This window comes from Macrobrachium rosenbergii, chromosome 55, assembly GCF_040412425.1.
Source record: "Macrobrachium rosenbergii isolate ZJJX-2024 chromosome 55, ASM4041242v1, whole genome shotgun sequence".
Lineage (NCBI taxonomy): Eukaryota > Metazoa > Arthropoda > Malacostraca > Decapoda > Palaemonidae > Macrobrachium > Macrobrachium rosenbergii.
In genome coordinates, this window is record NC_089795.1 from 53,575,415 (window position 1) to 53,589,344 (window position 13,930).

Consider the following 13,930-nt stretch of genomic DNA (forward strand, 5'->3'; position numbering starts at 1 on the left):
GTTTTGACAGTCTAGTAAGCATAATGCATGAGAGGCCTTGGGTGACCCATAAAGAAAGTATTACAGAAGGGTCTGTTTGTAATGAAAACAAATATTCTAGATCACTTATCTTTGCCCTTAGTAATACAAGCCATCATTTTATATTGCTGCAAATAAGCCATATAGCAAAAATAAGAGATGTACTCTCCTCATAAGACCCTATTCTGCATCATCATTATCTATTGTCAACTTATTTGTTAGCTGTTACTTATATTTAGGCACTCTTTGAATAATTAAGACTTTCTATGTTAGGTAGTTTACTGTGCATGTTCAATAAATATGAATGCATAAATTTAGATGATAACCTGATTTCAAATATAATGTACCCAACGAAAATATTTGCAGGAGCTTTTCATATCCAAGAATAACTTTATCTAATTATACTCTATGCTTGTGCATGATTCTTATCGTGGAGATACAACCACTTTATTTCCCCTTTGAAATTTTCTCAGTTCAAGTGGTTTCATTACATTACTAAACTTTACACTTGGCTGAGATGTTGGGAAAGAAACTGGCAAAGGTTTTCTTAGCCTCTGACTAAAAATGCCACCAAATATTTCATTCCAAACTGTTTTTGCATCTGTCAGACCTGCAGTCTTTCCACTAAATTGAGGTGGTTGTATCTGAAAGTTTGTTGCCGTTTTTGTTTTTACTGGGAGGGGCGTATTATGAACAGATGATAAATCTTCTTGTGAATTATTAGCTAAAATTGTAGTGCTAATGACAGGCTGGCCAATGGCAACTGGGGAATTTTCTTTTCTAGGTGCAACTGCTTCACTGGAAATAGTTGGCTTTTCAATGACTGATGTCTTGTCCTTTGTGCCGTCATCGCTGTCATTCTTATTATTAGAGATAATCCTGAGAGAATTTATCTGGATCGCTGAGGATGGTATAGCACTAGCATTGGAGTTGGGAGTTGTGTTCAATATCGTGGCAGCAGTTGGTTTGGGCATTTTAGTAGTTAATGGAATTGCAGAAGTTGGTTTTGTTTTATTCACAAGTTTTGTTGATGAGGCCAATAAAAGGGGCTCTGATGTATTTCCAGGTAGATCTTTACTAATGTCATTTGGTTTTGTGGTAGTTGCCTTTTCATCATCCCCGGACTTTGCTTTTATTTCTTGCAGCAATTCCCTTCGAGGGATCTGGACGTTTTTAAGGGGGCCTTCAAAATTAGGTGTAAGGTCTGGGCACCCAATGCTGAAAATTTGTTGATCAAGCAGACAGATCCCATGTTCTACCAGTGCCTGATGAATATTAAGAGTATAATCATCCAAAATTCTTCGCAATGATTGAAGAAAATTTTTATATACTTGACAAGAGCACTCCCCTAATGTGTTATTAGGAACTGCAATATTAATGGTAGGACTGGAAATAAAGAAAGCATGATCAGGAAGTAGTTTCGTCAGTACATTGTTTGTGAAGTGAAAAAAGGGAGCAACTGAACTTCCCCGTTGTCGAGATTCTTCAAGGTCAAACAGAGGTCTAGGTTCTGAGCCTGCTGTAGTTGGATTAAGATAATCATTATCGATCATGACACCACTGAAGAAGCGTCCTCTGATTCCACCTGCTTCATACTTCTGAACAGAGCTACGTGTCAGATAAATAAAATATGTGTTATCGAGGCTTATTGCATTTATTGCAACCTTATTGATATTGCATTTATCAATATGCACTATTTCAGAATCACTTAGCCAAATGGCACGTTCATTTATTGTTCCTATGTCAGATCCATCCAATATCAGATTAGCAATTTTACTTGTACCCCTCCCAAAGGCATGTCTTTCAAAGCTTGTAATTTCAGAGTTTACAAACTTTAGATTCTGTAAATCTGACACATCTGAAAATGCATCACTAGATACTGAACCGATGTTAACATTCCGAAACTGAATTTCAAATACTTGGGCCAGTGAACTAAAACTAAATGATGGAATCAAGGGAACCGTTGTGTTCTCAAGGATGAAAGATGAGAGCTGACGAAGACCTGACAGGAAGGCTTGTGATGGGATTCTCAGCTCTTGAATTCCCTTGAAAGTAATGGTTTTCAGATGAAGAGAAGATAAAGCGTTTGTCACTCCAAGAGAACCACAGTTTTCAATTCTTAAACTGAAGATATTGTCAGGCAGATCCTCAGACTGGAGAATTATTTTCTGAAAAGGAAAAGAACTAATATCAAAGTGTTGTCATTAAAATCCTTCATATTGATTTGCTAAGATATCTTTCAAAGTATGGCTGCACAGTATATATGCATACATTTACATAAAAATATAGCGTGTGTATATATTTGCATATGACTTGTCATAAACGAGAACACAAAGTAACAATTCCAAAAATAGTAAAAAAAAAAAAAAAGAGGCTTTTACACCTTATCAAATGTCACAATACTCATCTCATTAAAATGTTATAGGACATCTTTATTGCTCATGAATCTATGCATTTTTGTGCTTAGTGTGTACCCCCAAAATTGCCTAAAAAATAATTTACTAATTTTCAAATACTAATATTAATGTAAACAAAAATATCAATGAAATGCTAAATTAAAATTCCACAAAATCACTAAACAGCTTACCAATGTACATAAACATTCTCTCTCTCTCCATATCCTTTAATGAAAACAGCAAAATATCAATAAAATGTTATTTCACTTTACAGAATCCATTTATACTGTATTATTATACTTATCTATTATTATCATTGTAATATGTTTTTAAAAAACCAGTTTGTAAGGGACTGCATGGCGGTCCTATGGGCACACGTGTGTGTAAGTCAGTCATCAGACAAAACAAGGCAACGAAGCATCCTGTTCTCTCTCTCTCCCTCCCGTGCGTCAGCGACGATCGCTCGAAGGAACACAACTTCTACCATACAATATTCCTGTCTATTTCTCTCTAACCATTGTTGTCTCGATTCATGTACAATCACCACTGCTTGCATTGCCATGCAAGCATTCCAATTATGTACTCATAATGTTCCACCAAACCTTCTGTATCAAACTGTATGTATGTTTCTGTTTGTAAGACGCCAAACGTCTCGCCATTTCACATATATTATGCTACTGCTTTGTATTCATTAATCTGTCTCAAATCTCATGCAAATGTCCATATGTGGAATTTCCTGGCCTTTCCATTGGTATATGTTTTATCATTGTACGTTTATTATGTCTCCCATAATCGCTATCTGTTTGTCTGTCGACAAGCACAGATGTCCGAAACAATCTCTGTTTTGTCTTGTCTGTGTGTAGAAACTACATTGCGGCTCGCACCAGCCAATAAAACCGTGAAGAATCTGTACATGTATCCAGTAAGGAACCAGTAATAAACTAGACAACACCCAGCCAGAATGTCACTCAACCCCTTCCTTACACTGGTGACCCTGGAGTGACCTGAAGGCACCGATGGTAGACGTCTGACCCACGATGACGACCCAACCTCTCAACATTCCCGAGCCTTCAGTAGATGTCTGACCCTCCGAGACGACCCACCCCACCACCGGACCCCTGGATGGCTCCTCTAGGAAGCCTGACGCTGCCCCCGAACTCGTACCGGACAAGCTGACCGATGAAGGACCAGCCGACGTCATCCTTCAGCCTGCTGCCGTCCCCCTCGAGCTGGCTACTGGGTGATCAGCCGACGCCATCCTTCAGCCTGCTGCCGCCCCTCGTTGGTTAAGGGCAATCATCAGCCATGTCATCCTTCAATCTGCTGCTGTCCTCAAGTTCCTGCTGGCCGGCGTCATCCTGACCGGCGTCGCCCTTCAGCCTGATGCCTGTCCAAAGCCCAAGCCCTTCGCGCCCATTGGAATTGTCAGCAAGACAATTTCCGCTAACGGGGCCTTGCTTTTGGTTGGGGAATATTGTAAGGGACCACATGGCGGTCCTATGGGGACACTTGCGTGTGAGTCAGCCATCGGACAAAACAAGACAACGAAGCATCCCGCTCTCTCTCTCTCTCTTTCTCTCTCTCTCCCGTTGGTCAGCAGTGATCGCTCGAAGGAACACAAGTTCTACCATACAATTTCCTGTCTGTTCCTCTTTAACCATTGTTGTTTCGATTCATGTACAATCACCACTACTTGCATTGCCGTGCAAGCATTCTGATCATGTACTCATAATGTTCCACTGAATCTTCTGTATCAAACTGTATGTATGTATGTTTCTGTTTGTGAAGACGCCAAACGTCTCGCCATTTCACATATATTATGCTACTGCTTTGTATTCATTAATCTGTCTCGAATCTCATGCAAATGTCCATATGTGGAATTTCCTGGCCTTTCCATTTATATATGTTTTATCATTGTACGTTTATTATGTCTCTCGCAATCGCCATCTGTTTGTCTGTCGTCAAGCACAGATGTCCGAAACATAATCTCTGTTTTGTCTTGTCTGTGTGTAGAAACTACATTGTGGCTCGCACCAGCCAATAAAACTGTGAAGAATCTGTACATGTATTCAGTAAGGAACCAGTAATAAACTAGACAACAACCAGCCAGAATGTCACTCAACCCCTTCCTTACACTGGTGACCCTGGAGTGACCTGAAAGAGCCGATGGTAGACGTCTGACCCACGATGACGACCCACGCGCCAATGAATCCTTTGCTGCCTCCTCGACCCAACCTCTCAACGTTCCCTAGCCTTTAGTAGATGTCTGACCCTCCGAGACGACCCACCCCACCACCGGACCCCTGGATGGCTCCTCCAGGAAGCCTGACACCGCCCCCGAACTCGTACCGGACAAGCTGACCTATGAAGGACCAGCCGACATCATCCTTCAGCCTGCTGCCGTCCCCCTCGAGCTGGCTACTGAAGGATCAGCCGACGTCATCCTTCAGCCTGCTGCCGTCCCCCTCAAGCTGGTTACCGAAGGATCAGCCGATGTCATCCTTCAATCCGCTGCTGTCCTCCTCAAGTTCCTGCTGGCTGGCGTCATCCTGACCGGCGTCGCCCTTCAGCCTGCTGCCTGTCCAAAGCCCAAGCCCTTCGCGCCATTGGAATTGTCAGCAAGACAATTCCGCTAACGGGCCTTGCTTTGGTTGGGGGAGTATTGTGAGGGACCACATGGCGGTCTCATGGGGACACGCGGCGTGTGAGTCAGCCATCGGACAAAACAAGACAACGAAGCATCCCGCTCTCTCTCTCTCTCTCCCGTGCATCAACAGCGATCGCTCGAAGGAACACAAGTTCTACCATACAATTTCCTGTCTGTTCCTCTTTAACCATTGTTGTCTCGATTCATGTACAATGACCACTACTTGCATTGCCATGCAAGCATTCCAATCATGTACTCATAATGTTCCACTGAATCTTCTGTATCAAACTGTATGTATGTTTCTGTTTGTGAAGACGCCAAACGTCTCGCCATTTCACACATATTATGCTACTGCATTGTATTCATTAATCTGTCTCAAATCTCATGCAAATGTCCATATGTGGAATTTCCTGGCCTTTCCATTTATATATGTTTTATCATTGTACGTTTATTATGTTCTCAATAACGCCATCTGTTTGTCTGTCGACAAGCACAGATGTCCGAAACATAATCTCTGTTTTGTCTTGTCTGTGTGTAGAAACTACATTGTGGCTCGCACCAGCCAATAACAACTGTGAAGAATCTGTACATGTATTCAGTAAGGAACCAGTAATAAACTAGACAACACCCAGCCAGAATGTCACTCAACCCCTTCCTTACACTGGTGACCCTGGAGTGACCTGAAAGAGCCGATAGTACACGTCTGACCCACGATGACGACCCACGCACCAACGAATCCTTTGCTGCCTCCTCGACTCAACCTCTCAACGTTCCCGAGCCTTCAGTAGATGTCTGACCCTCCAAGACGACCCACCCCACCACCGGACCCCTGGATGACTCCTCCAGGAAGCCTGATGCCGCCCCCGAACTCGTACCGGACAAGCTGTCCAATGAAGGACCAGCCGACATCATCCTTCAGCCTGCTGCCGTCCCCCTTGAGCTGGCTACTGAAGGATCAGCCGACGTCATCCTTCAGCCTGCTGCCGCCCTCGTCGCTGGTTACCTGGATCAGCCGATGTCATCCTTCAATCCGATGCTGTCCTCCCGTTCCTGGTCTCAGCCTGACCCGGCGCCCCCTTCAGCCTGCTGCCTGTCCAAAGCCCAAGCCCTTTGCGCCCATTGGAATTGTCAGCAAGACAATTTCCGCTAACTGGGCCTTGCTTTTGGTTGGGGAGTATTGTAAGGGACCACATGGCGGTCCTATGGGGACACGTGCGTGTGAGTCAGCCATCGGACAAAACAAGACAACGAAGCATCCCGCTCTCTCTCTCTCTCTCTCTTTCCCTCTCGCCCGTGCGTCAGCAGCGATCGCTCGAAGGAACACAGCTTCTACCATATGATGTTCCTGTCTGTTCCTCTTTAACCATTGTTGTCTCGATTCATGTACAATGACCACTACTTGCATTGCCATGCAAGCATTCCAGTCATGTACTCATAATGTTCCACTGAATCTTCTGTATCAAACTGTATGTATGTGTGTTTATGTTTGTGAAGACGCCAAACGTCTCGCCATTTCACATATATGCTACTGCATTGTATTCATTAATCTGTCTCAAATCTCATGCAAATGTCCATATGTGGAATTTCCTGGCCTTTCCATTTATATATGTTTTATCATTGTACATTTATTATGTCTCTCGCAATCACCATCTGTTTGTCTGTCGACAAGCACAGATGTCCGAAACACAATCTCTGTTTTGTCTTGTCTGTGTGTAGAAACTACATTGTGGCTCGCACCAGCCAATAACAACTGTGAAGAATCTGTACATGTATTCAGTAAGGAACCAGTAATAAACTAGACAACACCCAGCCAGTATGTCACTCAACCCCTTCCTTACAAATTGTCAGTCCCGACATTTGTAATTGTTTTACTGATGTAAACATGCGTACATAGGTATGAGTTGCCATATTTTTTTTCTGTGATTTACTGGACTGTACTTCATTACAAGTATAGTTGACTCTATGATTATCACACATATTATAACAGTACACAAGAGGATTTTTATCACTGCTGATGTTTCATCTCTAATCACCTTAAAAATATTTAAAATTTGAATTTCATATCTCCCCAGCTAGTTTAACCATGCCTGTCAGGTTTCGTCCCCAGCTACTGTGCTGAGACTTCAATTGTAAAGACCATTTCTCTCTTTTTCTCTTAATGAAATATGAATTACTGTATCATAAAGTTTTATGTAAAAAATTAAAAATAATTACATTAATACATTCGTTTCTTTTAGCAACTAAAAAATTATTTTCGTAATTCTTTCGGTAGTAGGCTTGGAAAGACCATGTGTGTGGCCCGTCAGGAGACCAACAACCAAGATGAACTTTCTCCTCCGTGAGTCATCTGATGAGAAGAGCACACGGTCGAAGAAACACAACTTCTTCCATACGACTTTTATATGTATTTCTCTAACCATTATTGTCACATTTTGTTTATGATCACCACTATATGCATTGCTATGCAAGCGCTCCGATCATGTACTTGTAATGTTCAACTGAATCTTCTGTATCAAATTGTATGTATGTTTCTGTCTGTGAACAAACACAGATGCCTAAAAGGCCCCAGAGAACGCTTCTGATTTGTCAGAGAGTAGTAACTACATTGTGGCTCTCACCAGCCGATAACCTCTGTGAAGATTCTGTGCATAAAGCAGTAATAAACCAGACAACAACTATGCCAGCATGTCAGTCAGTACCTTCCTTACATTGGTTTCGACCCCAGGTGACCAAGAGGCTGACGAGATGTCGGACCCAGAGGAGATGACCCACCCCGCCAACGGCCCTACGCGCCCACACACCTTTACCCGCTTATGTCCCGTGACCCAGAGGCATGGTTCTTCAGGGTGGGAGTGACCTTCCGGATGTCGCCCTTGAGTTCTTTGCTGGACAGCATCCTCGAAATTTTACTGAAGGATCAGCCAACGCCATCCCAGCCTGCTGCCATCCTCGAAAGGCTCCCTGGACGGCATCCTCGAGCTGGCTATCAAGGATCAGCCGACGTCATGCTTCAGCCTGCTGCCTGCCCTGAGGGCCAAGAAATTCCTCAACCAGGTGGGGCTCCCAGGGGAGACGATCAACTGCTGCACCTTTACAGGCAGCTGCAGCGGTTCATCACACCACCCGCCACGGGCGGCCAACCCAAGTCATCCTCGGACATCGTGAGGAAGGTACTCTCACACAAAAGCCAGCCTTGATGTTGCCAGCAAGACAGTTTTCAACTGTTGGGCCTTTCTTGTTGGGGGGAGTATCTGTAAAGACCACGTGTGTGGTCCGCAAGGAGACCAACAACCAAGATGAACTTTCTCTTCCATGAGTCATCTGATGAGAAGAGCACACGGTCGAAGAAACACAACTTCTCCCATACGACTTTTATACATATTTCTCTGTAACCATTATTGCCACATTTCATTTATGATCACCACTATATGCATTGCTATGCAAGCACTCCGATCATGTACTCATCATGTTCAACTGAATCTTCTGTATCAAATTGTATGTATGTTTCTGTCTGTGAACAAACACAGACGCCTAAACTTTAATCCCTGTTTCGATTTGTCAGAGAATAGTAACTACGTTGCAGCCGATAACCTCTGTGAAGATTCTGTACATAAAGCAGTAATAAACTAGACAACAACCATCTGGCATGTCAGTCAGTACCTTCCTTACAGGCTCACTCAGCTGATTCTCAGAACATAAACATTACAAATGTTGGGGCAATTGGTTTTTTGTATACATATTGTGATGATAACAGATCAGTATAATAATACAGTATAAATGGATTCTGTAAGTGAAATAACATTTTATTGATATTTTGCTATGTTTAAATTAATATTAATATTTGAAGATTAGTAAATCATTGTAACATGTACAGTTGCGAACAAGTCCACCTGTTATGCCTTGGTGAGAGGCTTAAAAAAATTCTATGGTAACAATGTTTACTCAGGGGGGAAGCTCTAGAGCTGATTGGTGGAACTCGTGTTAACAGAGAAAGAGCCCCCTCCCCTTAGTAAACACTGTTACCATATAATTTTTCAAAGTCTCTCACCCAAGAATAACAGGTGGACTTGATCGCAACTGTTCATACACAAGAGAATATTTTATCACTGTTGATTTCATTTATAATTCGATATTTTTTTTAATGCATATTTAAATATTTAAGTACTGTGCAGTATTTAACTCTACTTGTGAATTCCCAATGTTCCCCCTATCTGTCTACTTGTGAATTCCCAATGTTTTCCCTATCTGAAAACAGAAAACAGGGTGGCTTTAATGCTGTAATAGAGAAAATGGCTGTGCTTGAATGTAGGGGCGGATTTAAGTTTAGTTTTCACATGTAGCTGTAAGCCATATATTTTTAAGGGTAATGTTGTAAGATGACTTTAAAATTATATTAAAAGGTTTTAGGATGATAGTTTAAGGTATATGTGGTGTTTGAACTATTAAAACAGGCAGTTATAAGTATTTTTAGAGTGGGTGTTTGGTGTTTGAATTATTAAAATAGCCAGTTATAAGCATTTTTAGAGGGGGATACCAACTTAAAGCGGATTTTTGCTTAACGTGGGTGGTTGTGGTCCCTAACCCCCACGATTATGGGGACATACTGTGTATTTTGATATATATATTAATTAATATATATATTATATATTATATACTGTATATATATATATTATATACATATCAGTAATTTTAGTTAGAAATGCATGTCAGAAAATATTACATAAAAGGGCCTGTTTTGTCATTTTCTGTTATGCATTTACTGTTTATATCATTTATAAATGTCTCAATAATTTTACGTAGTCTCTTGTGCAACTGAATAGCAGTCATCTGTAATTTATGTTTTTAAGTTTCCCAAAATATTGGTATTTGCCATATTTTTCTCATAACCAATGGAATGGAATATAAAATTTAGGCCAAAGGCCAAGTGCTGGAACCTATGAGAGAAATTTAGAGTAAAAAGGTTTGAAAGGTATAACAGGAAGAAAACCTCGCAGTTACTCTATGAAACAATTGTTAGGAGAGGGTAGAAAGAGAGTATAAACAGAGGTACAGTGAAATGAAAGAAAGAGGTTGCAGTAAGGGGCTGAAGGGACGCTGCAAAGAACCTCAAGTAACGCCTGTAGGGCACTGCGTGAGGTGTACTCATCCTATAACCAACTATTGAGTATATACGCCAAGTAAATATTCAGTATTTATGATGGTTCTGAAACTTAGTTTTTCTGGTGTGATATTGAAAACAGGAATAACAAAAGGTGCGAGCAAAACGTCAAAAAGGACACCAGAGAAGGCCGAGCCTTGGTGAAGCACAAGAAGATGGATGTACGGCCACTAAGGAAATGCGTGATGACGGGCCAGCACTCGAGGTGAAGCTATTTTTCTTCCTCCGCTAAAACGTGAACTGGTCAGTTGGCACTGGGACAACACAGATGGCCCCGGGTCGAGACACCCATAAATATCAAACAAATGAACTGTCAACTCACAAGCAGTTTCACCCTGAACGTGCAGCACGAACTATCTACAGTAGGCGAGAAATAGTCCTTGAACACCATAGATTACCTATATTAGGACATGGCTAGGTTCTTGTCATCGATTCGAGATAGAAGACGGACGCTGGCGTAAAATACCTCGAGAAAGACGTCCTTGTAGCTGTGGAGACGCAAAGGTTGGGGATCGCGTAAGACTCAAGTGATGACCTTTTGTGAGTAGGAAAAGGAGGGACTTTAGAACATGACCATGAGGGACACCAGGACATTTAATGACGAATGAAAATATTAATAATGAAGAAATTAATGAAATTAGGTAAACAGAAATACGTGCTCTTGTAAGAGGTGTCAAAGAAACGAGCAGATAAAAGTTACTGCTACTTTATTACAGATCCAGGCAGTTTATATAGCGGCCGACTGGCGCCGGTCCACGAAAGACAATGGAATTGACTGTGACCTGAGGTCGAAACAATAAACAATAATATACAGTGAACGAGTACAATTTACAATACAAAACATACAGAACTTCAATATGGATACAGTCTTGATGCCTGTGAATGAAGAAACATATGATACACAATGTGTGACATTTGTATAAATATGTATAAAGTAAAAATGGTTAAAAATGCTTGACCTGGCGCGTGACTAATTGAGTGTGTAGAAAATGGGAAGTCACCAAAGAAAACATGCTCAGCGGAGACTTAATTAATGGCGCCGCCGAAACACTACGCTGGCGCCGATGTAGTGACTTTACAAATACTCCTCCCAAGACGTGGGACGCGTCTGACTAATCATTATATCTCCTGGGACGCTGAAGGGTGCCGCTGGCTCCTGAAGATAACGGAGGGGTCTCCCGCCTGAGGCTGTTGGTCGGGGCGGTCCCCTTCCTGGGGCGCCCATCGCCTGCCCGGGGGGAGGGCGTGCTGGAGGCGGTTGGGTGGAAGGGGTGCTGCGGCGCTGTCGGTGCTCCTCCGACAGGACGTGGCGGCTTTAAGCGTTCTATTGAAACCCAGTCGTCCTTTTCAGGGAGTGCCAGTCAGAACGCCTTGCTGTTCCACTCCAGCACGCCGGAAGGGTCCCCTGTAGGGCTTGGTTAGTGGTGGACGGACGGGCGCGACTCTGACGCAAGACGCGGTGGCGGATGACAGCTGTGGCGGCATGAAGGTGGTTGATTTGTCGATGTACACGGCGCCAAGGTGAACTTGCCGCCACGCCGCGGAGCCCTGCAGTGATGGGGCGAGGCGTTCATCTGTCACGAGCTCTCCGGTACCACGAGGTTCCCCGTAGGTCTGTTCGGCTGCAGACGGGTGCCGCCGGCTCTGGGGGCGGCTCAACCTGAGGAGGACCCACGGCAGCTGATGTTTCCAGTCCTCGGCAGTGCAGCGGGCCATGAGGATGACTTCAGGGACCTGTGGAAACGTTACCAGGCCGCTGGCCGCTGGGTTGTACGCCGTGGTGGTGTGATGCATGGTTTCCCAGCAGTTGAGCTGGGGCGGACCACAACTCGGTCTGTGATGTGATGTGATGTGATCCGGGACTTCCGTTAACCCAACTGGAGAACAGGGCCTCGCGCACGCACTGGCGGTGGCTTGCATGGTGTGGCTTTTTTACCTTATGATTTATCTACCACCGTCAGGAGGTATCTGGATCCGCCTGATGGGGAAGGCCCGACGACGCCGATATGGATGTGGCCAAGCGGTGCTCTGGTTGTGGAACTCGCTTACCCCGACTGTATAGACGACCCACCTTGCTGGTCTGGCACTGCAGGCATTGTTTTGCCCAGGACGCAGCATCCTTTTGCACCCGCGCTGACGAACTTTTTGAGAGCAGTTTGGCCGTGGTCCTGCCGGAGGGGTGTGAGAGTCCGTGAATTATGTCGGTCATCTGGTGGCGGCGTGAGGCTGGAACCAAAGGGCGGGAGCTGACCTGTGCTGATGTCACAGAGCAGGCTTGGGCCTTCGAGGGCGGAGGGTCACGCCCCGCCACTTGAGGGACGGATAGCGTGCGGTATGCTGGGGGTTTCTGAGTCAGCGGCCTGTTCTCTGGCGAGGTCCTGGTAATCTACACCAAGCTGCACCATGCTCAACTCGACTTCTGGAGAGGGCGCCTGGTACGGGATTTTCTTGCCGGGAGGTACCTGACGGAACAGGTAAATTTGGCTATGGCTGAGAGGTGGTGCTGTTGTCTGAAGACCATGCGTCCCCTGCTTCGTGAAGGCGTGAACCAGTGGCTGATGGTCTGTGAAGATTGTGAAGGGCGCCCTCCAGGAGGAACTTGAAGTGCCGAACATGCGGGTACATCGCTTCAGAGTTCCCTGTCGAAGGTGCTGTAGCGGTCTCTGGGATTGAACTTCTGCTGAAGAAGGCGATGGGGCTGGGGGCACCGTTGATGATTTGCTCCAGGACGGCACCACAGGCGACGTTACTGGCATCTGTCGTCAGCTGGAGGGGGGCCTTGGGATCCTGGTGTGCCAAGGCGGTTGCCTTGGCGAGGGCGGCCTTCGTCAGGGAAAAGGCCTGCTGCTGGCTGGGTCCCCAAGACAGGGACTTCGGTTGGTCTTTTAGGACTTCTGTCGGGGGGGCCGTGGTGTGCGCGATCCTGGGGATGAACCGCCTGTAGAAGTTTACCATGCCGAGGAACTCCTGGATGGCCTTGACGGAGGTGGGGGTCGGGAACCTGGCTACGGCTGCCACTTTTGATGTAAGAGGGCGGACGCCTGTCGGAGACACCTCGTGACCCAGGAACTCTGCTTTCTGGATGCTGAAGGTGCACTTGTCAAACGACAGATTTCCGCAGGCCGCCTCTCTTGAGGCGCTGCAGGACTGCCCTGATGTGTCTTTGGTGTTCGCCAGAGACCTGGAAAATATGAGGATGTCGCCGACGAGCAGACGCAGAACTTTAGGTCCCCCAGGATGCTGTCCATGAGCCGCTGGAAGGTCGCCCAGCGTTCCTCAGCTCGGGAAGTGGAGAAGGCGAACACATAGGACCCGAAGGGCGTGATGATGGCTGTCTTTGGTATGTCCTCTGGTGCAACAGGTACCTGGAAATAAGATTTAAGAAGGTCCAATTTAGTGAATATCTTGGCCCTGTGAAAGGAGGCCGTGAGGTCCTGCATGTTGGGTAGAGGGTAGTGGTCGGCTCCGTTGCAATGTTGAGCCGCCTGTAGTCGCCGCAAGGTCTCCAGGAGCCGTCCGTTTCTGCACCATGTGGAGGGGGAGGCCCATGGGACTGGAGGCTTTCCTGCAGATTCCCATCCGCTCCATCTCTGCGAATGCTTTTTTCGCCTCCTGAAGGCGCTGAGGGGGAAGCCTTCGGAACTTCGCATGTGTCGAGCCCCCTTTAGTTGTTATATGGTGGTATATGCCGTGCTTGGCTGGGGTCCCGGG

The 13,930-nt window shown here is 45.1% G+C and overlaps 1 protein-coding gene across 1 annotated transcript; it reads right to left on the minus strand.

Moving 5' to 3' along the window:
• Nucleotides 1–295: 295 nt before the first annotated feature.
• LOC136835814 (uncharacterized) lies at nt 296–7,957 on the minus strand. Its single transcript, XM_067099667.1, has 2 exons — nt 7,869–7,957; nt 296–2,202 (listed from the first exon to the last, which is right to left on the minus strand). The coding sequence occupies exons 1-2, from the start codon at nt 7,955–7,957 to the stop codon at nt 444–446; spliced, it is 1,848 nt and encodes a 615-aa protein (XP_066955768.1). The 3' UTR covers nt 296–443.
• Nucleotides 7,958–13,930: the final 5,973 nt, after the last annotated feature.

Excerpts from the sequence above, each read along its gene's own strand:
- LOC136835814 (XM_067099667.1), bottom strand. The coding sequence starts at position 7,957 with ATGCTGTCCAGCAAAGAACTCAAGGGCGACATCCGGAAGGTCACTCCC. Across the intron at positions 2,203-7,868 it reads GGGTCACGGGACATAAGCGG|TTCTTTTCCTTTTCAGAAAA; the intron begins GTAAAGGTGTGT and ends CTTTGATATTAG.